The following is a 27,740-nucleotide window of genomic DNA, read 5'->3' as shown; positions in this document are numbered from 1 at the left end:
TGCACCTTGGACTTCCTCCTTCAGTACCACTGGCTCTTGATCCTATGCTACCTCTTGAAACAGTTGAACTTTAGCCTTTTTTTTTTCTTTTTTGGTCCAATGACTCTGTGTATTCTTTCCATTTTCTCTTGATGCTATCTGCATCATTCAATAACTTGCCCAGAGAATCTTTCAATAATGAAGGTCGAGGCTTGAATTTTTTCTTCAGTTCCCCCAGCTTGAGAAATGCTGAGCATGTTTTTCCTTTCTGGTTTTCTGATTCCAGATTTTTGTGCATCTTGTTGTAATATTTGGCTTTATACAACAAGGTTGTATTCTTTCACCATACTTATTCAACCTGAATGCTGAGCAAATAATCCGAGAAGCTGGGTTCTATGAAGAAAAACGTGGCATCAGCATTGGAAGAAGACTCATTAACAACCTGCGATATGCAGATGATACAACCTTGCTTGCTGAAAGTGAAGAGGACTTAAAACATTTACTGATGAAGATCAAAGAGCACAACCTTCGGTATGGATTACATCTCAATGTCAAAAAAAAAACAAAAATCCTCACCACTGGACCAATCAACAACATTCTTATCAATGGGGAAAAGACTGAAGTTGTGAAGGACTTCATTCTCCATGGATCAACTATCAACACTCACAGAAGCAGCAGTCAAGAAACCAAACCACATAACTGCATTAGGCAAATCTGCTGCACAAGACTTTATTGAAGTTTTGGAGAGCAAAGATGTCACCTTGAGGACTAAGGTGTGCCTGACCCAAGCCATGGTATTTTCAATAACCTCACATGCATACAAAAGCTGGACAGTGAATAAGGAAGACCGTAGAAGAATTGATGTTTTTGAGTTATGGTGTTGGAGGAGAATATTGAAAGTGCCATGAGTTGCCAAAAGAACCAACAGATCCGTTTTGGAAGAAGTGCAGCCAGAGTGCTCCTTGGAGGCCAGGATGGCCAAACTTTGTCTCTCATACTTTGGACATATTGTCTGGAAGGACCAGTCACTGGAGAAGGATATCATGTTTCATAAGGTGGAGGGTCAGAGAAAAAGAGGAAGACCCCCTTGGTCTTGGCTAAGTGGCAGCATCGATGGATTCAAACGTGGCAACAGTAGTGAGGTTGGCCCAGGATTGGGCAGTGTTTTGTTCTGCTGTGCATAAGGTCACTATGAGTCCGTACCGACTTGATGGCACCTAACAACAACATAGATTTACAGCCTCGGAAACCCTGTAGAGGGTCACTATGAGTCAGAACCAACTCCAGGGCATATAATAACAACAACTATTAGGAAAAGCAGGGCAATGAAGGAATGAAAACTCTTGAGCATTACTAGAAATTGTTCTGCTTTTGTAACTATAATCTTTAGTTTCAGCTTTTTTCTTTGACATGTTACTTGATTTCTCTAAATATTGTGTAAAGAAAAACATGTGTGCAGGGAAGTGGACATGAATAACTGAAGGTTCCCATGTAGAATCTGCTGTAAGAAAGACTTTTCTGTAACTGAAAGAATAGGAAGTGTCTCAGCAAGAGAAAACACCCTTTTGCAGCATGAGTATACACTGTGCCACTCTTGCATAGTGACCATCAGACACCCAGTAAAAACCTGTTAAACCAATTAAATAGCTGCCAAAATCTAAGATAAGGAGATACCCAAGTTAAACAAATTAGAGACTTTGCATCTTCTATCTGAAAAAGTTCTAGGTGATTTCAATTTAGATCAGAGAAGCTTTTGTACCACCACAGGTGTACATGGGGAGACAGAAGAGAAGGGAAGAAAGACAAAAATATCTCAACATATGTGGAGGGATGGAACTGACAGATGGGAACCATCTTAGTTCTAGAAAAGCAGATTGGGAAAGATAAAGACATTTGGACCATTTTCAGGAATGTGGTGTAAAATTATGCCATAACTATTGGATCTTCAGACCATGAAACAATTCTCTTTTTATTCCTCTGTAGCTTTGGGAAAGGTGAGAAGAAAAAACTAATAATATTATATTCAGGGAATGATTTCAGTAGAAGACGTATTCATGGGATTGTAAAGGCAGCTCTCCAATGAGCTTGTCACCAAAGCATTTAAAATTCCACCGTAAATTTTAACTTTAAATTTCACTACTGTCAACAGTTTGAAAGAGGCAACACTTTTCTGGGAATTGTAACACTGGAGTAAAGATTACCCATTCCTTCCCAGTAAGACTGAAAACTGTTTTGATAGTTCCATGAGTGGAGAGAGTTGCAGGCACTGATTCTTGGGTATAAAAGAGTGTTCCCTACTCCTATTAAGAATGGAGGCTAGGGAGGTGGGAGGACACAGTTTGAGAAATGTATCTGGTTCACAATCTAGTCAAAGGCAACTTGGTGATGGTGTCCTCGCACTCTTTTTAAGATCTGTGATTATCAGGTATTAGAATCTCTGGCATTGGAAATGAGTGCAGATTTTCCTTGGACTCATACAACCTTACACAGTTCAAAGACAGATAGGGTTTCATAGACAAGAAAATGAGACTAACCAAGAGTTAAGGGACCCACATTCATAGTGCCAATTTAGTTGGCAGAGCCAGAACCGAAACCCAAATACCTGATTATATGTTTCCCATTCACCTCAATCCTCGTTCCTACTACCCATATCATTTCAGATCAGAGAGGTCTTTGTGTGGACATATGAGTCTGACAGGACAAGGAAATGTGTATCTGACTATGAACCTATTCATATTAATAATATAATGTAGCAATAATAATAATGCATAAGAGGAAAATATGTTTTATTATCTCCTATTTCAAGATAAAATATAAGGAAATATTTTACCCAAAAGGGCTTTTAGCTGAGTAGTCAAACTACAGTCATCATATTCAAGAACAAATTGGTCCAGGACAAATTGATCTCTCTTAGAAGACATTAGTTCAACTGTGTCTAAACCTACAGGTGATATCCAGAAGACAGCCCAGAGGAGTCTCAGTCATTAGAAGTGACACTTTCCTCTCACTGAAACCATTTTAAGATACCCATTGGTCATTCTTCCCGAGAGATGAAGCTAATCTCCTTTGTACCTGAGAAGCTATAGGAGCAAGTGCAAGATGCAGTCACGTTCTTCCCATTTTCCCCATGTTGGGAGTATAGGAGGTATTGCTGGGGGAGAGATTGGGTCTATCTGGCTGACACAATCAACACTTAATGAATGAGGTGGACATAGGTCAAATCTACCAGTAGGCTATCTCCCTAACAGAAACCTAAGGGATGGTGTTATTTCTTCTGGAGAATAATCACTAATCAAGGAAATGAAGATCACTATTCAAGGAAATGAACCACTATTGAAGGAAATGATATAATAAGATCACACAAGCCAACATTTACTAGTATCATGCAGTACTTTCAAGGGGAAAGGGGACCCTGCCCAATCATTTATTTTTTCTAATTCTGCCCAAGAAAAGGGACCCATCAGACTAATGATGATACCAGTTATTTAAATCACGTTTTCTATAAATCCCTTTCCAAACAACCATCTGAGAATCAAATTTTCCCACAGCTTTAAGTCTCTGAGGAAATATTGGGTCAGAGACCTTAATTAGTCCATCAGATTAAGAATTGTATTTATCATTAACCATTAGCATTTTGATTTGGTTTATTCATTAATGTCTTGAGGATTGATACACAAAAGCCAGCAGATTATGGCATTTGACCATCGCATTATTTGGAATACATCAAGGATCTCCCTGGGAAGATTGTGTCTGGACAGTGAGCAGGCTGCCCCCTCAAAGTTTGTTTCCATCAGCACACCTCTTGTGATTGCCACAACTCTCTGATTGGTATCAAGACCTCATAAGAACCATTACTTTACTGATACAATGCTTCTCTGTATATTTTGAAGTTACAAAAAAGAAATGGCAGCTGAATGTCAGTTTGAAGAAGGCACCCTGACAAAAACTACATTGTTTGAAGCTACTATTAATAACCATGCCCTTAAAATAAAAATAGATAACAGTACCTGTCTCCTCAGATCTCTTGTTTTCTTTGTCATCTTATCAATTGCAATGTTTAGAGGATCTCCTTTTTCTTTCCTTCCAGTCTATTAACAAAAGAGAAACAAGTTCTGGTTTAGAAAATTAAATGGTAGCAACATCAAAAGTGAAAAAAAAAAAAACACAATTAAGGAACAAACTTGTGTCTTAGAGTCCAACAGTAACAATAAGAACAAAAAGATAATTCTCCATACACGGTGAACATAATTTGATCAATTGTTTCTCTCTCAATAAAAATTATAATAGATGAAAATCAAGGCATTCAGCAATGTTACAAATATGTCCATATTCAACTCAATACAAATTTGCATTGTTCTCTTTCCAGACTACTATTTAAGCAAATACAACAAGGACACTATGCTTTTGCCTACAAATACAAAAGTTTTATGCTCCTTTATTATGTAAGCACAACTCTACTGAATAGAAAATGACTGAGAAGAATAAAAACTAAACAGAAAGGAAAACTTAAGGCAAATCACCAAACTTTGAAATTTTATACCAATATATAAAACTCTGTATTTCAACTTTAGAAACCAGACTCAAAAGAGACACTTTACTGAAAAACAGTGTTTCTAATCTCTGTTCTCTCATGCAGTAGAATGCTGAACATAATAAGCAATTCATAGTTTCAAATCATGGGTAAAATTTCCCTTGTGAGTGAAAAAGGTAGATTTAATAAATATAATATGATTTAATAAATTCACTAGGTTGTTTCACTTAATTTCTTTTCTATTTTGGCAGATATGCAAAATATTAAAATCAAACAAAACACAACCTCTATTGTCTTTTTTACAAAAACAACAAGATTTCCCTAGATATGAACAACAAAAACAAAAACAAAAAATTATATTCATTTATCAATGGATTTGTCAAATCTATTAAAACATCTAAACTTTAATCAAACACATTACAGATTTATTTATTTATGATCCTAGCTGTAGGTCTATTTGCGTTCCATATTGTCTCTTCAAAGTCATGAGTCTCCATAGCAACTTGTATAAATAATAAAATTAAATCATAGGTCAGTTGTTGAGCCTAATAGAATATCATGATTTGGGGATCCACAGAGCTTTCCAACATATTTCTCCATGTTGTCTTTCAGTGACAAAATCAGGGTACATAAAGTTCACACACATTATATGAGTTTTCACAACTCTTGGATAATTTTTTTTTTTTCTGACTATCTCATGCATAGATCTATTGTTGTTGTTGTTGTTGTTAGGTGCCATTGAGCAGATTCTGATTAAAGCAACCCTGTATAGGGTTTCTGAGGGGCAGCTGGTGAGCTTGAACCAACAACCTTTCAGTTCAAATGGACTTTACAATCCAGTACATTAACCTACAGCACCACACCAGGACCTCACATAGATTGATAGTGTTTTCATTAAAAGTCAAAATCAGGGCAAATGTGTGTATATTTTTGATCATCTAAAATCCTACAATGGAGTCCTGGTGTGGCACTGTGGGTTAATGTGCCAGACTGCAAAGCCATCTGAACTGCAAGGTCGATGGTTCAAGCTCACCAGCTGCTCCCTGGAAACCTTATAAAGGGTTGCTGTGGGTCGGAATTGACTCAATGGAATGTAAGAACAACAACAAAAAAAGCCTACACCTCCATTTCATCCTTTGAAATCCCTAAATTCATCTACTAATAATTTTCATTTATACATGAAGGATCTAAGCAGAAAAGAGCTTATAAGAAAGTGGTTAATATTTTACCACTTTAAAATGGCAGCACTCAAACAGGTTCATGAAAACAAAAGTATGAGCAACATCTAGAGAAGGACATGGTACTGCTTTGTCTTTGAAGAAGAAAGACCTAATTAAAGAGCAATTGTGACTTCTGTGCTTAGAGGCTCTCCATATTCAGGTATGTCCTAAATGCAGCAGCCAGACGCTGTTTATTTCCTCTTTATCTTTATGTTTATCTTCGTGCAAATAGGATGTCGAATTGAGTGCATTTGTGCCAATCACTCAGCTGCCAATCAAATCATTGTGAGCCACACCAACCAAACACTCTGTGGGAGAAAGATGTAACAATATGCCCTCATAATGAGTCAACAGCCTTGAGAATTCTATGGGATAGTTTCTATTCTGTCCTACAAGGGTGTGTTAAGGCACAATCAATTCAGTGTCTATGGATTTTGGGTTTTGATCCACAACAACTTTGAAAACCATAGATATCCTACACGAACTTTCCATTTTTGAGAGTAATAAAAAATTACTTTAAGAATTAAAGATTAGAATAATGCTTATCAGGACGGATTATAAGGGCTGGAAATGCAAAGGAAGACGTTTTATAACAAGGAAGGGAGTGATTAATTCTACAAGCTAAGAGCGGAAGTCTCTGGGACCATCAACGGAGAAGGGCCGAGAGCGGAACCCTACCCAGAGAAACAGAGATGCCTGAGATGGAGACAGAGACAATGACGTGGAGTGATGAAGCGGCTGGGGACTTTGGATCCAGAGAGGGAAAGGGCCGAAAACTGGGGGGAGGAGGGGTAAGTGTAGGGGGCGTGTTTCTAGGATATACCCTTTGGTTGGTTGGTGATGCATGGAGGGGATTAGAACCATGGCAATGAGATGATGTAGGATGGAATGAATGTAAAACTAAAGTTCTCTCATGTAAACTATCATATAATTCACAATAAAACATTAAAAAAAAAAAAAGAATTAAAGATTATAATTTGGAGTAAAATGCCATACTGGGGTGACTTGTATATTGCTATCATGCTAGAAGCTATGGTGCAGATATTTCAAATACCAGCAGGACCACCTGTGGGGGCAGATTTCAACAGGGTTCCCAGGCTAACAAAAGCTAGATCTACTGATGATCTACTTGTAAAAATTAATCAATGAAAGTCCTATGGGTCATAGCAAACGATTACCCAATATAGTGCTTGAAGATGAGCCCTTTGAATTGGAAGGCACTCAAAATACACAGTTGCCACAGCAATGGACTTCAGCCTACCAACAGTTGTGAAGACAGCACAGGGCCAGGCAATATTTCACTCTGTTGTTATACATGGGGTTGCCATGAATTGGAGCCAACTCAACAGCAACTAATAATAACAATATAACAAAAGTCACGGGACTCTTCAGTGTAAAAATAATCCAGGCAAAATAATCACTGAGGGCCCGCCCCATGCTCACCGAATCCTGTTGTTGGCATATCACTCACTAGGACCATTTCACAAATGACAAAAATCCAGGATCAGAGTGGGCACTCGAGGAGGGTGAAACAACTAACATACTCGCCTTGGTAGTAAAATTTAAGGGGGCATCACAACTAGGTTAATAATATTTTAATGCAGTATTTTAAAAAAAAATCAAAACTAATGCAAAAAACATCTATGGTGTAAAAATATAAAAATTTTACATATAGACAGGATCTGACAGTGCCAGGGATAAGGTAAGGAAAATGAAGTGAGTAATTTTAAACTTTAAAAATACTGAGATGCATTTATCTATATATTTTAAAGTTGTTTATCTGAAATTCTAATTTAATGGATATCCTGCATTTTTATGTGCTAACTTTGGCAACCCTGTCCCCAAATGTAAGAGTGATATTTGAGATTATAATTGGGGTTGTTACAGACACACATAAGAAGATATGGTTGCCCATAGTGAAAGTAACTGGATGCTCTATCTTCTGGCATCAGTAACCTATAATTAAAACACCTAACCCTTAGATGTGAGGTGTTTCTGTTGGACAGTTTGGGGGTAAATACAAAAAGTGAGAACCATCCTCCTAACCCTCAATGAATCCAGACAAGTAGACCAGAAAAGGAGACTAATAAAATGAACAGCAGTGCTAAAGAGACTAGTAGGCTAATGGGGCTCATAGAATTGCGTAAAAGAGGGAGTAAATGTTGCACTAAGTATTGAAAAGTAAAAGAAGAGTGATAAGAATTGAAGAGGCTTGGAATGAATTAGTACAATAGACTAATAGAACTTGTGAACATCAGTTTCCATGACTCAGAGACCAGAAGAACTAGATGGTGCCCTGACAGAGATGGCATTAGAGGCTCCTGTATACAGTGGGAGAAGACGTGGAACAAAACTCGAAATTATTTAATAATAATAATAGAATAAGTGCACTGGTCAGAAGGAGGAAATTGAGACTATAGCCACCCTTGAGGTCTAGAAAGGAGCTCACCCTCTTGGCCCAATATTCAGTCAAGTAGTGCATAGGTTTATAGCGGGGGGACAACAACATTTGTAAGGTATGTTCACCATGGAATGGTCAGTCACTCAAAATCAAAAGGACAACATTTTCCAAAGGACAAAGCTGAGAAGGGATAGGAAGGTGGGTGGAATGTAAACAGGAATGTTGTTGTTGTTGTTGTTGTTAAGTGCCATTGAGTCAGTTCCGACCCATAGCGACCCTGTCTAGAGTTTCCGAGGAGCAGCTCATGAGCTTGAACTGCTGACCTGGCAGTTCAAATGGCTTTGCAGTATGGTGCATTAACCCACAATGCCACACCAGGACACAAACAGGTATGGCAGGGAGGAAACAGGACAAAGCTGATGTTCTTGTCTATAAACCTTTACTCAATTCACAATAATAAGTAAAAATAAAAATAAAAAAAGATTAAGGGGTGGAGGAAGCTAGCTGAAATGGAAGTCCTGGGAAAAAGTGAATAGGTACAGAGGAATAGCCAATTGAAAGATTGGAGCAGTAACCGAAAGAAAAGCACCAAGATGTTGTTAAGTGGTGTCAAGTAGTTTGTGACTCACAATGACCCTGTGGAAGATTTCCAAGGAGTGGCTGCTGGGTTTAAACTGCCAACCTTGCATTTAGCCGTCCAGTGCTTCTCCTACAGCACCACATTTGACTGGCCTTTGAGACTCATTCTTTTTATAAGAGTCTCATTATATAGTGTGATTCCTGCTGACTACATTTTGATCTACGAGTTCAGAGCATCTCTGGTCACGTTAACATTTCATGTCACTGTGTTTTCAGGATTCTGTTTGTGGGATAGCTGTGATTCTGGATTTTTCTGGATTCCAAGTCATTGGCTGAAGGCTATCCAGAAATGCAGTCAGCTCAGGTGCCATATTTATTCTTTCTGTTTAGGGGGGCTGGGGAGTAAAAAACAAGGCAACCACTCATTGGAAACCCTATACAGGGCTGCAACCAACTCCATGACAACAGAGTTCAGAAAAGTTGAACACTTTGACCTGTTTTGTGTTCCTATTTCTTTTAATAAGACAAATAGTAGTTGTCTATCAATACATAGATTTCCACTCATGCATAAGCCATTGCCCCACATTTTCCAGTACTTTCTATGTTAGCATGTGGAAGTCATTCAGGGAGTCAATCTCAGAGAGAAAGACAGGGAGAAAGAGTGAGGGGTCCTGCCTCTTGCTGTCAGATCCCTACTGTTAGGCTCTCTAGTCTTTGGCCAATGATTTGTTTCATTTTTTTTATATCTGAATTTTCTCATAAGCAGATGAATTGCATAATATACACTCTGTCTTCTTTGCAAGGTTTGCAAGAAAATCAATCATAATGTCAATGTGCTGGAAACAGTAAAAGGCATTAACAGTACCCAGGGTAATTAGATAAGTATTTTTGCCATGCACGGAATGAAAGAATTGATGTGGAAACGCCATACAAACTAATTTTGACCACCTGGATTTCTACTTTCTCCATTCAGGCAGATGATATATGAAAACCTTGTAAAAATTAGAATCCCTAAAGGAAAGGGTACTTCTCTTTAAGAAACTAATATATGGGCAGGCCACTTTCAATAAGCAAATGGTCTGAGATATTTCTAAAAGGTGAAATAAGGGGTCAAAACTCCATTACAATGCCTTTTACATAATAGATTCATAGACATATCTGCTAAAAAAAAAAAAACAACGGATTGTTATAATTTTGGGCAAATTCTAGCTTCCAGGAAATCAACCAGAGCCTCATCCAACTTTCCTTTCATGACCTCAAGTTCTATTAAACAACTAAAATAAAACTAAAGATTGTTTAACAAGCTAAAATGAGACGAGAACTGAGTTATCACCTAAACAAAAATGGCTGTGTGCCGTGGAGTCGGTTCTGACTCACAGTGTTTCCGAAGCTGTAAATCTTTATTAGAGAAGAGAGCCTCATCTTTCCCCCATGGAACGGTTGGTTGTTTCACATGGCTGACATTGAGGTGAGCAGCCAGGTGGACTTAATCTCACCCTTGATGAACAGAGGACTTCCTGGGTAGTGCAAGTTGCTAATGCCCTGGTCTGCTATCAGAAAAGTTGGAGGTTTCAGTGCAAGCAGAGGTGCCTCAAAAGTCAAGCTTGGCAATTTACTTCGGGAAAAAAATAGCCACTGAAAACTCTGTGGAGCTGGTTCTACTCTGACACACATGGCATCAGTATAAGTTGACTCCACTATCAGTAGTTGCTTAAGATAAGAAAACAATAAACAGTTGTAAACACTCTCTGCTCTGTCTGTCAATCTGCGCAGCTTCTCGAGACTCCAGACTTGTCAAATGTAGAAAGGAGAGGCCGGAGATGAGTTAGGACACCCATAGAATACGGCAGCCATGCTTTCTGTTACCGGGTGGCTCTTGTGAGATTGCAGAAAAAGCCAGAATAGGCATTCAGTTGAGGCTTCCTCATCTCTAAAATGTGGATGAATGCTTGCTTCATGAGATTACTGTGAACATTAAAAGAGATAACTCTTTTCAGGCACTCTTTAGCACACTACCTGATCCCCCTGAGGTAACACAATAATTGTTAGATATTTCTCCCTCCCCAGTCCCTCATGCTGCTCAAAGATGAGGACAGTATAGCTAGGGAAATGAAGTGTGATTCTGAGCATCTTGCTAATTGGGCCAAAACCCCAAGGGCCGTTTTCAATTACATGTGTAAATCATCTTCCATCTCTAAAATACAAGGATTTTGTGATTTTACAGTGCTGCATTTTTTCTCTTCATATATTATTAAAAACAAACAACAACAATAAAACAAACTCAGCTCTCACTTTGAGGCATATTTCCTCTGTCACTTTTTTGTCTGGAGACCTTGTGTGCCTTTCTTGGACCTGCTCCCCACCTGCCTTCCTTATCTTTACCTGCAGAGAAGGAGTCTGCCATAGAGATAGCCAGTTAATAAATATCGTTATTAAAAAAAGAAGACATGCAGGAATGCTCTCTCACTTTGCTCCGGGCGGTGTTCTTGGTGGCCATCTGTTGTGCTAGGGAAGTGTGTGTTTATTAAACTTTATTTGTGTTAGTCTTAGAACACTATTGGACAAAACATATTCAAGGTTGATCCGTGGCTTATATTGACGAAAGAGAAGGAAAGAAATGTTCTGATTTGGGTTATTATTGAAGCTTCTTAGTTCTTTTGTCTTCTAGCTCTAAATTCAAGTCCAGTATAGGTTGCATTGTGCATTCCTGAAATATGTGTTGGAATCTTAACTCCTATTTGTGTGGATGAAATCCCATTTTGGAACGGGGATTTCTCTGAGATGTGAATGAAGCCCTATTGTGTAGGGTGTGTACTAAACCTAATTACAACTGGGTGGTACAAGGAACAGTCCAGACCGACAGAAATGAGCACAAATGGGGGGATATCAGTGTCACATGAAGATCAGCTCCAAACCTAGAAACTCCAGGGCCACAGAAGCTGAGACAGAGATCTCAGAGAGAAACACTTCTTCTATAGCTGGTGCCCTGAATTTGGACTTCTGTCCCCTTAAATTATAAGAAAATACATTTCTGTTCTTCAAAGTCACCCACCAGTAATATTTCTGTCACAGCAGCACTAAGACACTATCCATCACCTCATCTAAAATACTGAAGGATAAATGCAAAGTGCTTTTATTACATTGTTGTGCTTGCTATATGTCAGAAAGTCGCTTCCGACTCATAGTGACTCTGTATAGGGTTTCTGAGGAGTGGCTGATGAGTTTGAACAACTCACCTTGAGGCTCAAACATACCTTGAGGTCAAGTACTTATCCTATGGTACCATACCAAGACTCCATTATAGGACTTCACAAGTTAGTAGCTTATGATAGGGGCTTCAAAAAGTTAGTACAAAAATGGAATTAAACTATAATAGAATTTCCCCACAAATGGTTTTAAGCATCTCATATATGTGGAATATTAAACAATTGATAGCAACTTCCGTAATTTATAAGGCAAAAGTAAGCCATGTTAATTTTTAATTTCTGAGAGTGACTGAATATTCCTTTGTAGGTTGTTCTCTATTCTAACTCCCCATTCACTCAGGATGCATAATCCCACCCAAGTGTGTATTCATGGAGGCCCAGGGAATATAAATCTACCACTGCAAGCACTTCCACAGAATACAGGCTCACAGCAGTTTCAGGGTTTAGCTGAAGGAAGGCACATGTCTATCATTTTCATCTTTTCCCTCATTTTTCCCTTCCAACCTGAAAACTTAAACAGATTTGAGAAATCTTCAAAATATTTTATAGCCATGGATCTAATATATTAGATATGTGGGAAATTAATTAAATACTCAGGCTTCAAATAGTTTTCATTTGAAAAAGTGGAAGTCAGAATCATTAGAATGGCAAAAAAAACAATACTATGTGGTGCATGATTATCTCCAATACATTTTGATAGCATTTACACCAATGATTTAGACAACAGGAGTGAGGAAAAAAACAGTAGCTACTCATCCAGCAGCCTGCCTATAGTGTTTGCAGGGTTGATTGCCTAACTGGAGCCCCACATATAGAAATCACAACCTTATTACAAATAACACCGTTATTTATAGAACTTTGAACATTCCATAATACCTTTATATTATGCGTAAACCACAGATGAGAATGTGAACCTTTCTAAATATTTCTTTTCCACTGTTGTTGCGGCTGTTAAGTGCGACAGAGTTGGTTCCAACCCAGAGCGACCCTATATAGGGTTTCCAAGAAGCGACTGGTGAGCTTGAACTGCCAACCTTGCTGTTCAAACTGAATTTGCAGTCCAGCTCATTAACCCATAGTGCCATATCAGGACTCCTCTTTTTCACTAGTTATTAACATTTTTCTAGGAAAAGAAACTTTGACAATATCTCCTTAGAATAGATGCAAGTTAAGCCACGGCCACAAACCAAATCCATGTTCACAGGTATGATTTGTTGTTATTGTTGTTGTTAAGTGCCATTGAATCAGTTCTGACCCATAGCGACCCTGTATAGGGTTTCTAAGGAACGGCTGGTGAGCTTGAACCGCTGACCTTGCGGTTCAAACAACAGGTATGATAGTGTGATTAAATTGCAACCCACCTTTTTATGGACCCTGGTATAAGTGAGAAGAATAAAAGGTGGAAGGAGAAGAAATAATTGACAAAGTGATGGAGTAAACATGCACCTCTGACACTTCTCTGCAAGATTTCATCAATGTAAGAAGAAGAGGGCTGCTTTGTTAGTAAGACTATGAGGCTTTACGTATTAACTTACAAATACCAGCACATATAATTAGAGATTCAGAAAGAAGAACTTGCTCTGGGAGGTCACAGTCGATCACTCTTGCTTGCCGAGAAGCCTATTCATCTTCATGCAGTAACACTCCTGTAATTTTTCTTTCTGACTCTCAACTGCCATGGCTAAGCAATGTTATGATATCATCGAAACTAGTGAGCATCAGTTGTAGGAATTATTAGGAAGAATATTTCACACAGACTGGGATGGATAAACTGGTAGTCGATAAACCTGGAGTTACTTAGGGAGTCTCTGGAAATAGAGCATGCAAACAGAAAAGCCGAGCTGAACCAGAGAGTGAGAGGAAAGGAGAGAGAGAAATAGAAAGAAATATTACGAGAGGAGTTAGGTGCAAAGAAAGGATGAGGAGTAAGGGACAGGGAGTAGAAGAAAAAGGAAAAAATGGAAAACAGTTTAAGTAGTCAAATTAAATTTGTTTATATTTTCCATTATACCTTTTTTTGTGTATTGTTAGGTGCAATTGAGCCAGCTCCAAATAATAGTGACCCTATGTATATAAAAATAAAACACTACTCAATTCCTTTGTCATTATCACAATTGTTGCTGTGTTTGAACCCATTGTATTGCCACTGTGTCAATCCATCTCATTAAGAGTCTTCCTCTTTTCTGAAACCTTCTGTTTCACCCATCATGATGCTCTTCTTCAGTGACTGGTCCCTCCTGATAGCATGACCAAAGTCTGTGAGACAATGTCTTACCATCCTCACTTCTAAGGAACATTCTGGCTGTATTTCCTCCAGGAAAGATTTATTCATTCTTACTCAACGTTCAATATCGTAAGACACAAATGGTAAATAAATGTTTGGCTGCTTCATGAAAAGTTAGAAGTTCAAGTCCACCGAGAGACACTTGGAAAAAAGGCTTGGGAATATAGTTCTGAAAAATCAGATACTGAAAATCCTATGGAGTACAGTTCTACTCTGACTCACAGGGGGTGACCATGAGGCAGAATAGACCAGATGGTAACTAGTTTGTTTTCTTCCATATATGCTAACTTGTAAAATAAAACTCTAAGAAAGTATAGTCTTAGCTTTGCTTATTATTTTATACTTAGAGCCTGGAACTATGCCCGTCATATAATGTTATCATCACTATTTAGTTTTTAACCCCTTTTTCAAGGCACAGTTCAAGAGTCCTCTCCTCTTGGACTCCCTAGACTGATTTAGTCCTTGAAGATCTTCCTTTCTCTAACAACATAATTGAGTCATGCTCTGTGCCAAATAATGCAGTTGTCAACAACATGCCAGGGTGCAGTGGTGGCTCACTGGTAGAATTCTTGCCTTCCATATGGGACACAGGGGTCAATTCCTCGCCAATGCATTTATGCTCAGCTACAACCTAACTACTGTCTGTGGAGGTTTGTGTGTTGTTATGATGCTGAGAAGGTTTCAGTCAATTGTCCAGACTAAGAAAGAAGACTAGGGAAAAGGGAGGGCCAAGCTGTCTACTTCCAAATACCATCCCTTGAATACCCAATGAATCCCAACAGTTCAATTCACAACAGATCATGGGATGGCGCTGGAATGGGCAATGCTTCATCCTTGTGTGCACTGATTCATCGTGAGTCCTGAGCTGGCTTGATGGCTTTATCAACAATAAGAACAAAATACTATCTCATGTTATTTACCAACTTTTTAAATGGCTGTAGATTAGAAAGGAACTCTCGTGGTGCAGCAGTTAAATGCTCTGCAACTAACCAGAAGATTGGTGATAACAAATGCACCAGCTGCTCCAGAGGAAAACGATATAGTAGACTGCTTCTGTTAATATTTACAGCCTTGGAAACCCTTTGGGGCCAGTTTCTATCTGCTCGAAAGGAATTGCTATGAGTTGGAATCAACTCTATGATGAATTTATTTGTTTGTCTGTTTTAAATGCATCGAGTAAAACATAACATTTTTAAGGGATTTTTCCCAGAGAACTTAGTATGAAGCTCATCAGATATGCTTAGAAATATTTGTTTATAGATGGAAGAATGGGTGGTTCAAGTAGGTATCAGGGGAAAGGAAGAAGATATGACATGAGTAGATGAATTGGAAAATGTGTGATCCTAAAAATAAATTTTGCCTACTTCAAAATTTGCTGATCAAAGCTATAGGATGTGGCTAGCACCTGTATAGTGCTACAATTCTTGCTCCCTGATTTATTTTATCAACACAGGTGTAGTCCTCAATGAGTATCTGTCAGACAAGTCTGCACAGAAGACATTTTTCATCAACCATCTCCCCTCCTTGGGTGATTGCTAAAAGCCAGGGTTAATTAACCACACATTCCTTCTTAGCCTATGAGAGATTATGAAATAAGTGAACTGCTAAAAAACACCATTTCATTTTTACAGTTGAGATGCAAGTAGTCAAGGCAACATGTAAATTCCCATTGATTTTATACACACACACACACACACACACATATACGCATATGAAATAAATTATTTAAATTTTAATGAAATCTAAACTTTCATTTCATTTTTAAGTATATTTCCCAAACCACTGAGCTACAGTTAAAGTTATCAACACCTAAAAGTTCCCTGGATAGTGGCATTTTCTTTCTCAATAAGGGGTTAATAACTGAGCCCATACTGTTAAGTGTTCACAGAGAACATTCAGTCAGAGGGTAAATTTAGTTACTGAAAGGAAGACTGTGTAGAAACCCCAAACTTTGGCCACCCTGTGCCTGATCTACCAATATCTCAAGGACCAGTTCATATCCTAATTCCTCCATTACACCTTCCTTGTCCTCCCAGTTCACAGGGCTGTACCTTTCTCTGAATGTGTAGTTAGTCTGTTTATTTGGTGCTTCACAAACAATCACCAACCAGAATACTGTTTTGCACTGTGCGAGTCCTTGCCTTGTTAACTAAATTTTAGATGTTGTCCTCTAGAGTTAAATCACAAATACAGATAATATACATAAAAAATGCAAGTGTGAAAATGAATCAATAAATTATATCGTTATAACCCTGCATTTTTTCAGAAATCTGTCATGAGTATATGTCCCTTTCCTGTTTTTGAGGCATGGGAGCTCAAGAATAGGAAGGAGTTTCAGAAAAAGCCAATTCTCTCTCTCTGAACCTCTGAAGCACCTTATGTAGAATAGGTGCTAAACATATTATCAGTCTGCATTAAAAGAAGGAAGAAATGTATATTCTGGCTGTTTGTTAGGATTATATGACAAAGAACTTTCGAGTAAGACTACTGTACAGGAATGGAATTGAAAGCTAACTGCGTCTTCATCAGTTGTACAGTAATGCTGAGACCCATTTATTTCCTCCCATGCTCAAAACCTTTCCCATGAAGGAAGAAAACAAACTTCTAAGTGACAAAGTCTTTGAAACAGGCCCATAGAATTCAGACCCACATACAAGGAGCTCTGGTAGTGTAGTGGTTACGAATCGGGCTGCGAACCGCCAGGTCAGCAGTTTGAAACTACCAGCTGTTCCGTGAGAGAAAGATGAGGCTTTCTGCTCCTGTAAAGATTTACAGCCTCGGAAACCCTGTATAGGGTCACTTTGAGTCGGGACTGACTCAACGGCACATAACAGCAACAGCCCTTGGAAGAAAGGACACACTAAAAAGAATTAATTTCATCAAATCCCTCTATCCAAATGGTTTTTCACAATCATAATTCCTCTATCACACCTTCTTTGTCCTCCCAGTTCACAGGGCTGTACCTTCCTCTGAATGTGTAGTCAATCTATTTATTTGGTGAGCTTAACGACTAAAACACCAATGGGAAAAGAGTTTGTTGAAAAGGGACTCTGAAGAAAAGACACAATAGGAAATGTTGGGATCCTTCTGCTATGTCAGCCTCACAGCATAGAGACGTTCATCGTTGACATTGGGAAAAGGAAGAACAAGGCTTTGTGGTACAAGATACTTCCTGGCTGCTCAGGGGCGGGCACCCTGCAGATATCTCCTTGCATGTCCCAGGGCCAGGGATTGATTCCTGGCCAAATCAATTGACCTCTCTTCTTTTTTGCCAATGACTGTGAGTATCATTGCTTTTACAGGTCCTGTCTACCATCACAACAACCCCCAATCTCTATCTTGACATCTTTTCCTTCCTCTTAAGCTCACCACAAAAAGGCACACAGGCTCTGTTCACTTTGAGGTAAGTAACACAGTGTTGTATATTTTCTTTGTCATTAACTGGACAGCTAAAACAACTTAAGAAAGAATTAAACTATGTACTAATAAACCCCAACCTGTAGCTGCCAACTTCATTATTGGCCTTTTCTGTTGTCGTTGTTTTTTCTCCAGGAGTGGAGCTCATTAGGGCTTGGGCTCTTCCTCAACTCTGGAACTCATCCCTAAACCAGAAGGGATATTGAGACTGCTCCCTAGGCCCAGCATCAGCATCCAGGGGCCCCCACTACTTAATCCTTGAGCAAGTACAAGGTGTTCCTCAGGCTTCGGTGAACCACGGCCCTATTTGTGAATGATTGAAATCTGTCTCATAATAGAACCTTCACTAGGGGCATTTTCTCACTCTTGGAACCAATGAAAACTTTATGAAGCAAATAGCATTTTTGCAGCATGACAGTTAAAAACTAAACTAAGTAGAAAGCAGGCCAAAACCCTGGAACACATGTCTCACATCGTACCAAATATTCCTCACTATGTGGCTCCCATAAACACCATCTGCTGTGTTAATTTGTAAAGAATTACAAGGTTCTTAAAATTACACTTTGCTCTCTGTAGCGTACACTGTGTCTATTAAGGGGGAGACTTGAGAATGCATATCACATCCAGCCAGACACTTAGATCTTTTTCCTTCTTAGGCTGGGATCTTACTGAAAGTTTGCTAAGTCTGCGCGAAATTTTAAGAAGTGCAGCGTATTTTCTCCAGACAGGTTGTAGAGGAAAACCTAAACAAAATACACACAACAAAACCTTTGCCTGGATTATAATCCCCACTATTTTGTATTTTTTCCACAGTGTCTTTGCATCTCCCAATTCATTGGATTCTAGTAACAATGGGAAGCTCTGGTAAACAAGTCTTTGTCTAGGGAGCAAAGAGGTTAAAAGAGCTGAAATTGAGAGAACTTTTCTGGATGTGATTTAATTATTCACTGCTGACTCCTGACCTCTTGAGCCAGGTGGGAGCCCTCCTGCGAGAGCGCCTCTAACTTTTGTTGTTGTTGTCATTTTGTTGTTGCTAATGAGTCCATTTCAATTCATGGTGACCTCGTGTTTTACTGAGTAGAATTGCTTCATAGGATTTTTGTTTATTTATTTATTTTTTTTTTGCTGGTATCTTTACCAATTCAACTCTCGAAGCCTTTTCTCTTATGGTGCTGTTGTGTGGGTTTGAATCACCAACCAATAGGATGCCAGTACTGCATATATCGTTCATGCTATCATCCAGGAAGCTTCACTATCAATTTATAAATTAGAACAAATTAATCCCCAAATACATCTCTGATGTATTTGATACAGGTGATGCATCTCTTTATGTGTTCTAAGACTCCAGAGTGTGGTTTCCTAAATGGTGGTAAATGGCAGCTAGAAATGAGCAAATCAGTAGAAAGGTCTGAGGGTCATCAATCCTCAGGCCAGAACCTCTCAACAGGAGACGGTTGTTACAAATGCAAATCCCTAGGAACTCTCCTCAAGCAGATTCTGTTTCAACATCTCTAGAGTAGTACCTGCAAACTCTTCATCTGTTACCAAATGTTTTCTTTTAATTACAAGAAAGTTCTGGAGACACGGGAACAATTAATTCAGTAGTTCCCATCCTGACTAGTCACTTGAAGCTTTTTAGACATAAAGACTCTCAAACCTTTCCCCCAGACTCCTGAAACAAAATTTTTCCAATGACAGGGTCCACAAATCTGCATTTCCAGCTTTCCATAGAATACTGTTAGGCAGCCTAATTTGAGTACGACAAGCTTTGCAACTATTTGCTGGTAGTAAGCCAGAAATAGGACTAAGGATCCACAATTAAGGAAATTCTGCTTAATTTCTGAATAATTAGTCATTTATCTCAAAAACATGAGTTTCCAAACCAAACCACTCAATTAAAACAGAAAAGTCAGACTGCCTAAGAAAACAAAACACTGAAGAATAGACACAAACCCCCTCTAATTCACATACCCCCTCCACACCACTTCCAACAAATTCTCTACAAAGGAAAAAATAGTTAAACTGGCTTCCAAAATACTGTGCCTATCATTGTCACTTCGTGTACACATCTAAAAACGTGGTTTTTGTTGTTAAGCGCTATCAAGTTGGTTCTGACTCATAGAGACAATGCATAGGATTTCTGAAGAGTAGCTGGGGGGTTTGAAAGGCCAACCTTGCAGCAGTGGTCCAGCGCTAGACTGTATGCATGTGCAAAGAAATAAAGGATGCTGCTTATCTTAGTGTAGAGAGCCTAAGAAAACTTTGCAAAATCATACAGAAAAAATCCCCAAACAACAACAAAAAAACAGGATTAATCCACGAGTATTTCAGAAGTTCTACTGGTAAACCAGGAGTCCTGGTGTGGAGCTGTGGGTTAATGCGCCAGACTGCAAAGCTGTTTGAACTGCAAGGTCGGCGATTCGAGCTCACCAGCTGCTCCTTGGAAACCCTATACAGGGTCACTATGGGTTGCTATGTGTCGGAACTGACTCAACAGCACTTCACAATAACAACTAGTAAACCAAAGTCTGTTGTTAGTAGCTGCCACTGTATCTGCCTGCTATGTAGACCATGTCTGATTTCCCGTCGCTTCACAAGGGGGGAAAGGAAATGAAACTCAAAATCAGCACGAGGCTCATTTCTATGAAACAGAGGTCAGACATGCTTCTTCTCTACAACCTTCTGTACCCCATTCTAACAGCAACCATCCCTCTCACAGCGATCTAGTTCACATTTGAGTTCGACAATCCATTCCTAGGGTCACATAGACTTCAAAACAATACTCACTATTATAGGGTTTATTAGGAGAGTGAACAGTGTATAATTGATGATCAAAACCAACTCAGGATACAGTTCTCCAGTCAAGAACTTATTTGTCTGCCATACTGCAGGCATGCCTCACTCTTGTCTCCAGCCTCTTAGCCATGTGATACCTTGGTCTCTCCCCTTCTTGGGCAGGTGTTAAAAAGCTCTTTTAACAAGCTGTGAATACCCCAAGGGAATATTCTTCAAGCCAATCTCCTGCCTATAGGCACTCAGTTTTACTCTGTTCATGGGTCTAAAGTCTGAAGATACTCTGTCTCTCCAAGCCACCACATCTGCTGTCACCTCTACCATCGCTGTTTCTCTAGGTAGGGATTTCAGGTTTCACACAAGCTCTTGCTTCTTGATAGTCCTGGGATCTTCCCTCTCTTCCTCTGAGGCGGCTCCTTTTAAACCTAAATGGAGGGCAAAACTAACCAATCCCAGCCTAAGAGTCCTGTATGCCTTATTTGCATGGTCCCATATGATCATTTGGTGGGAATTAAGAAGCATTTTGATGAAAAAGCCATATATAGCAAATTTATAGCACCATACTGCCTCAACTACGGCAACATGAACAATGGCGTCATACCACTGTGAGTCATAGGGTTTTCTTTGGCTGATTATCAGAAATAAATTACCAGGCTTTTATTCTTAGTCCTCCATAGACTGGAAGTCCCCCTGAAATAAATTCAGCATCATAGCAACACACAAGCCACCAGTGAGAGAAGGAGTGGTGGCTGCACTTGAAAGGTGTTGGGTATGAATCAAAACCAAGTCTCCTCATTGCCATTAGGTGCCATCAAGTCAGTACCGACTCATAGCGACTTTATGCACAGCAGAACAAAACACTGCCCCAACCTGGGCCAACCTCACTACTGTTGCCACTACTGTTGCTTGAGTCCATTGATGCTGCCACTTGGCCAATCCATCTTGCTGGGGGTCTTCCTCTTTTTCTCTGACCCTCCACCTTACCAAACATGATATCCTTCTCCAGTGACTGGTCCCTCCGGACAATATGTTCAAAGTATGAGAGGCAAAGTTTGGCCATCTTGGCCTCAAGGAGCACTCTGGCTTCACTTATTCCAACACAGATCTGTTGGTTCTTTTAGCAGCCCATGGCACTTTCAATTTTCTCCTCCAACGCCATAACTCAAAAGCATCAATTCTTCTATGGTCTTCCTTATTCACTGTTCAGCTTTTGCATGCATATGCGGTAATTGAAAATACCGCAGTGTGGGTCAGGTGCATCTTAGTCCTCAAGCTGACATTTTTGCTCTTCAACACTTTAAAAAGATTTGCCTAATGCAATACGTTGTTTTATTTCTTGACTGCTGCTTCCATGAGTGTTGATAGTTGATCCAAGAAGAATGAAGTCCTTGACAACTTCAATCTTTTCTCCGTTGATAAGAATGTTGTTTATTGGTCCAATGGTGAGGATTTTTGCTTTCTTTACATTGAGATGTAATCCATATTAAAGGCTGTGCTCTTTGATCTTCATCAGTAAATGTTTTAAGTCCTCTTCACTTTTAGCAAGCAAGGTTGTCTGCATATCACAGGTTTTTAATGAGTCTTACACCAATCCTGATGCCACGTTTTTCTTCAAAGAACCCAGCTTCTCAGATTATTTGCTCAGCATACATGTTGAATAAGTATGGTGAAAGAATACAACCTTGTCGCCAACCTTTCTAAATTTTAAACCATTCAGTGTTCCCATGTTCTGTTTGAACAACTGCCCCTTGGTCCAAGTACAGATTCCTCATGAGCACAATTAAGTGTTCCGGAATACTCATACTTTGCAATGTTGTCCATAGCTTGTAATGATCTACAAAATTGAAAGCCTTTGCATAGTCAGTAAAGCACAGGTTAACATTTTTCTGATATTCTCTGCTTTGGGCCAAGGTCCATCGGACATCAGCAATGATATCCCTCCAGTCCCCGGCCTCTTCTGAATCCAGCTTGAACCTCTGGAAGTTCTCTGTCAATAGAATGTGAGAAATCTTTCATTGAACCACCACTGTCTACAAATCTAAGTCTACACTCTGCTGATTTCCCAGTAATTAAAACAAGATTTTATTTTCACATTCCTTTACCTATTGGACCTCCATCTATGATCCTGTGCAATTACATCCTGTTGTTCTTCTTAGGTACTATTGAGTCAGTTCTGATTCATAGGAGTTTTGACAACAGAGCAAAACACTTCCCTGTCCTGCACCATCATCGCACTCATCCCTTTGTTTGAACCCATGGTTACAGACCCATCTCTTTGTCAATCCATCTCTTTGAAAGTCTTCCTCTTTTTCACTAAACCCCTTCTTTTCTTGGTGTGGCATTGTACAATAAGCACTGGACTGCTAACTGGAATATCAGCAGTTCAAAACCACCAGCTGCTCCTTACAAACCTTATAGAGAGTTGCTATGAGTCAGGATCAACTTAAAAGCATTTAACAACTACAACAACAATTTGATTACCACACATAATGTCCTTTTTCAGGGACTGGTCCTTTCTGATAACATGTCCAATGTGAGAGGAATTCTCACCAGCCTTACTTCTCATTATACTTCTTTCAAGATAGATGTGTTCTTTCTTCCAGAAGTCCATAGAATATTCAATATTCTTCTACAATACCCTACCTCAAATGCACTGATTCTTCTTTCGTCTCACTTATTCATTGTCCTGCTTTCAAATGCATATAAGGTGACTGAAAATACAATGACTTGGGTCAGGTGCATCTTAGTATTCAAGGTGGCATCTTTACTCTTTAACTCTTTAAGGAAATCTTTTGTAGCAGATTTGCCCAGTGCAGTATGCCATTTGATTTTGATTGCTCTTTCTATAGGTGTAGAGTATGAATGAAAATAAAATGAAATCTTTAACAACTTCAATATAATCTGTTTATCATTATGTGAGAACTTTTATTTTCTTTATGTATAGATATAATCTGTACTGAATCTTTATCAATAACGACTTCAAGTCTTCGCATTCAGCAAGCAAGCTGTGTCACTTGCATATCACAGGCTGTTAATGAGTCTTCTTCCAATCCTGATGCATTGTCAATCTTCCTATTGTCTAGATTGAATAAGCATTGGTTGGTTGGTTATATGCTGTGGAGTTGGTTCCAACTCATAGGGCCCTGTACAGGGTTTCCAAGTCTATAAATCTTAATGGGAGTAGAAAGTCTCATCTTTCTACCGTGGGATAGCTGGTAGTTTTGAACTGCTGGCCTAGCGGTTCGCAGCCCGATTCATAACCACTACGCTACCTGAACCCTTTGAATAAGTATAGTGAAAGGATAAAACCCTGACACACCGTTCCTGATTTTAAAACATGCAGGATCTCCTTATTGTATTCGTTCTGCTTAAGCATAATTGTCTTAGAATTTCCATTCTTCAAAATGTTTTTCAAAATTCGTATGATTCACACGTTTGAATACGTTTGTGTAATCAATAAAATACAGTTAAACATTTTTTCTGATATTCTCTGCTTTCAGTCAAGATCCATCTGACGTGAATAATGATATCCTTCATTCTATATCCTCTTCTGAATCCAGTTCGTATTTCTGGAAACCATTTTTTAATTGGTTTTAGCAAATTTTTACATGTGTGTGATATTATTGATATTGTTTGCTAATTTCTGCATCCTTTTGGAACACTGTTCTTTGGCATCTCTTCCAGTCAGTTGGCCAGGTAGCTGTCTTACAAATTTTTTGGCATAGACTTGCCATAGATAACCACCAGCACTCCATGTGTTTGCTGAAACATTTCTATTGGTATTCTGTCAATTCTTGGAATCTTACCTCTTTGCCACTGTCTTCGGTACAGCTAGGATGTCTTTCTTCAGTACCATTGGTTCTTCATCATATACTACCTTATTAAATGGTCAAACATCAATCAATTATTTTTGATACAGTGACTACATATTTTCTTCTTTTGCTGCTTTTTGATTCCTTTTGTTTTTGCCCTCATTACAACTCAAGGCTTGAAAAAACTTTTTTTTTTTTTTTTCAGTTCTTTCGGCTTGAGATAGGCCAAGAATGTTTTTTTCCCTTTGGTTTTTTTAACTCCAGGTCTCTGCATATTTTATTATAACACATTACTTTGTCTTCTAAAGCCAACCTTTGAAATATGTTCAGCTCCTTTACTTCATCATTTCTTTTACTCACTTTGCCTACTTGACATTTATGAACAAATTTCAGAATCTCTTTTGACACTCATTTTGGTCTTTTCTTTCTTTCCTGTCTTCTTAATGGCATTTTATTTTCTTCATGTATGATGCCATCTCATAGCTCATCTGGTCCTTGATTATTAGTGTTCGGTGCATCAAATTTATTCTTGAGATGGTTTATAAATTCGAATGGGATATACTCAAGTTCTTATTTTGACTCCCATGTTGCTGTTGTTATTAAGTGCTGTCAAGATGGTTCTGACTCATAACAACCCTACAGAGGGTCTCCAAGGTGTGTTAGAACCACCGAATTTGTAGGTAGTAGTTCGGTGCTTATCCTACAGTGCCACACCAGGACTCCTTTGACTTCCATTGTTATTGTCAATTGCCATCCAGTTGGTTTCAACCCATAGCAATCCTGTATAGAGTTTCTAAGGAGCATTTGTGAACTTAAACCATTGATCTTTCAGTTCAAACCAACAGCATCATACCAGGACCCCTTTGACTCCCATAAACTTGCTTAAATTTTCTTCAGCTTCAACTTAAATTTCGTACATGAGACACTGATGTAGATGAGGCACATGATTCTGCAGTTGACCACGGTCTTATTCTCACTAATGGTATTGAACTTCTCCATTGTCCCTTTCCAGATGTATCAGTTTGATTTCTGTATACTTCATCTGGTGAGATCATCAAAATTTATGCTGTTGAGAAAAGGCATTTCCAATGACTAAGTCATTAGGCTTGCAAAACTCTATCATGCAATTTCTGGCATCATTTCTATCACCAAGGTCATTTTTTCCAATTACCAATCAGTCCTCTTTGTCTCCATCTTTCACATTTCAACCCCAAGTAATTCTCAATGAATCTTGATTTCATGTTTGATCAATTTCAGACTGAAGAAGTTAGTAAAAACGTTCAATTTCTTCAATTTTTGCCTTAGTGATTGGTATATAAATTTAAATACTAGTTGTAGTAACAATTTTCCATATAGGTTTTTGGATATTATCCTATTGCTGACAGCAGTGTAATTCATGGCAGATCTGGAACTGTTCTTTTTGATGACAAATGTGACATAATTCCTCTTAAATTTGTCATCCCCAGCACAGTAGACAATTTGACTGTCTGATTAAAAATGGCTAATACCAGACCATTTCAGGTCACTAATGCCTAGGATACAGACCTTTATAGTTTCTTTTTCATTTTTAACATCTTCCAATTTTCCTAGATTTATATTCCATACATTCCATGTTCCAACTATTAATAAATGTTTATAGCTATTTATTCTCACTTTGAGTACAGCCACATGAGCAAATGAAGGTCCTGAAAGATTTATTCCATCCAAATTATTAAGGTCAACTCTGCTTTGAGAAAACAGCTCATCCCCAGTTGTATTTTGAATGTTTTCCAACCTGAGAGACTCATCTCCCAGCTTTACATTGTTCCACTGCTATTCAGAAGGTGCTCCGTGGCCTTTTTGTTTTTTTCTTTCCCATAAATAGATTACCAGGTCCTTCTTCCTCATCTGGCTTAATCTGGAAACTTTGTTGAAACCCATCCACCATGGGTGACCCTTTTCATATTTGAAATACTGGTGGTATAACTTCCAAGGTCACAGCAACATGCAAGTCACCACAGCACAACACAGAGACAGACGAGTGGTTGAACTATACCTTAGTTCTCAAAGAGAAAATGTTCTCCAAGCACCACTTTATTCTACCTGCCAACTCTGCCTTCCTATCAACCAACTATTTCTGAACCATCTTCTAAATCCCAGATTAAACCCTATGTCTCTTTACCCCTATAGATCACACATAATTTTCCATTCTCTTAACTGCAATAGCAAATAGAATACTATTTTCTTTTTTGTCAGGCCATGGCATCACCCTCACACAATTTCCCCAAAACCCTTCTCTGGGCAATCTGGCACAGAGGTCCCATGACACATCCTCCGTAATGAGACATCTGGCTTGTAATACCCCCATCTTCTAGACACTGATGAAAACAGACAGGAGTAGGATCAAAGCCTGTTGCTTAAATCTTCTCTGCTCACTCAGGGTAAGGTGAACTGAAGAACCACTATTGCATTCAATTTTGACATGAAACCCGCCTCCCCCCGCAAAAAAAAAAGAATAAAATAAAGGAATTTCAACACTTACTATAAGAAAAATACTATTGATCCAAGCTGAGGTAACTTCCAAATTGTTTTGGTGATGCATTTGTCAACTGCATATGAAGGGCAGGATAAAAATAAAATATTTCAATAATGCTTTGCAGTTGCATTATGTGTATTGAATAGATGTGTGTGTGTGCTGAAAGCTCAACTGGCATTATCTTTTAACTTATACTTATATATGGATACTCTCCTTTCTAGCAGGTAAAATATACACTCTGTAAAGGAGCAAGTAAATATCCTTGTATCTGGAACAATGTCCTCAATGGAATTTTCTTTCTACTCAATAAAACCTTGTGACTGAATGGTAGTCAAAGAAAGCTGTTGACAAATGTCCAAGGCTAAATGGAGACCACAGGTGAGACCACTGAGTAAAATATATCCCAAAATCTCAAACCTTCCAAGATCTAGTACCAAACTTTTTATGGATATCTGCAACTATTTGTTTAAGTACAGTCAAGGAAAGGCAGGGTGCTAGCTCCAAGGGCCATCTTGGTCTCCCAAAGGTTCAGGACACTAAGATGTAAGGTGGGAGGAGAGAGAGATTTTAATAAAGAAATCAGTATTATTTCATTCCTTTGTAATCCAACAATGCAAATGCAACATTAATTCCATACTGTTTACCCCTTCTCCCTACAAGGTTCTTATTCTTCCCCACCCCATCTCTTCCTTAAGATTTGTTCATCTTTATTCTTTTACTGACTGCGTAGCATTTTATCTAAACTCACTAAGTCTGTTTTCTCATATGTAAAATTAGCAAAAACAATGTCAAACTCAAGACTATGGTGAACATTAAATTAAATGTGGGAGTGGGGCTACAGGATAAGAACTGGACTGCTCACCACAAGGTGGGAGTTTCAGACCTACCAGTGGCTCCATGGAGATAAGAAATTCAAGTGGAAATGAGTCATAGCAAAATCTATGACCCGGATTCATTCACTCCATAAATTAACTGTGAGGCTCATATATTAATTGTAGTGCCA

At 38.7% G+C, this 27,740-nt stretch overlaps 1 protein-coding gene across 5 annotated transcripts in view; it reads right to left on the bottom strand.

Annotated features, from left to right (window-relative positions):
• CTNNA2 (catenin (cadherin-associated protein), alpha 2) overlaps nucleotides 1–27,740 on the bottom strand; it is a 1,482,995-nt gene that overhangs the window by 441,552 nt on the left and 1,013,703 nt on the right. For all 5 annotated transcript variants that reach the window (XM_006866584.1, XM_006866581.1, XM_006866582.1 and 2 more), the window contains one exon: nucleotides 3,987–4,067. In XM_006866584.1, the coding sequence (XP_006866646.1) occupies nucleotides 3,987–4,067 (81 nt within the window). The remainder of the gene's footprint in view (nucleotides 1–3,986; nucleotides 4,068–27,740) is intronic.

Source organism: Chrysochloris asiatica, unplaced genomic scaffold, assembly GCF_000296735.1.
Source record: "Chrysochloris asiatica unplaced genomic scaffold, ChrAsi1.0 scaffold00093, whole genome shotgun sequence".
In the NCBI taxonomy this organism is placed as follows: Eukaryota; Metazoa; Chordata; class Mammalia; order Afrosoricida; family Chrysochloridae; genus Chrysochloris; species Chrysochloris asiatica.
Note: the sequence above shows the minus strand (reverse complement) of the source record. Positions and strands in the feature narration are given on the sequence as shown.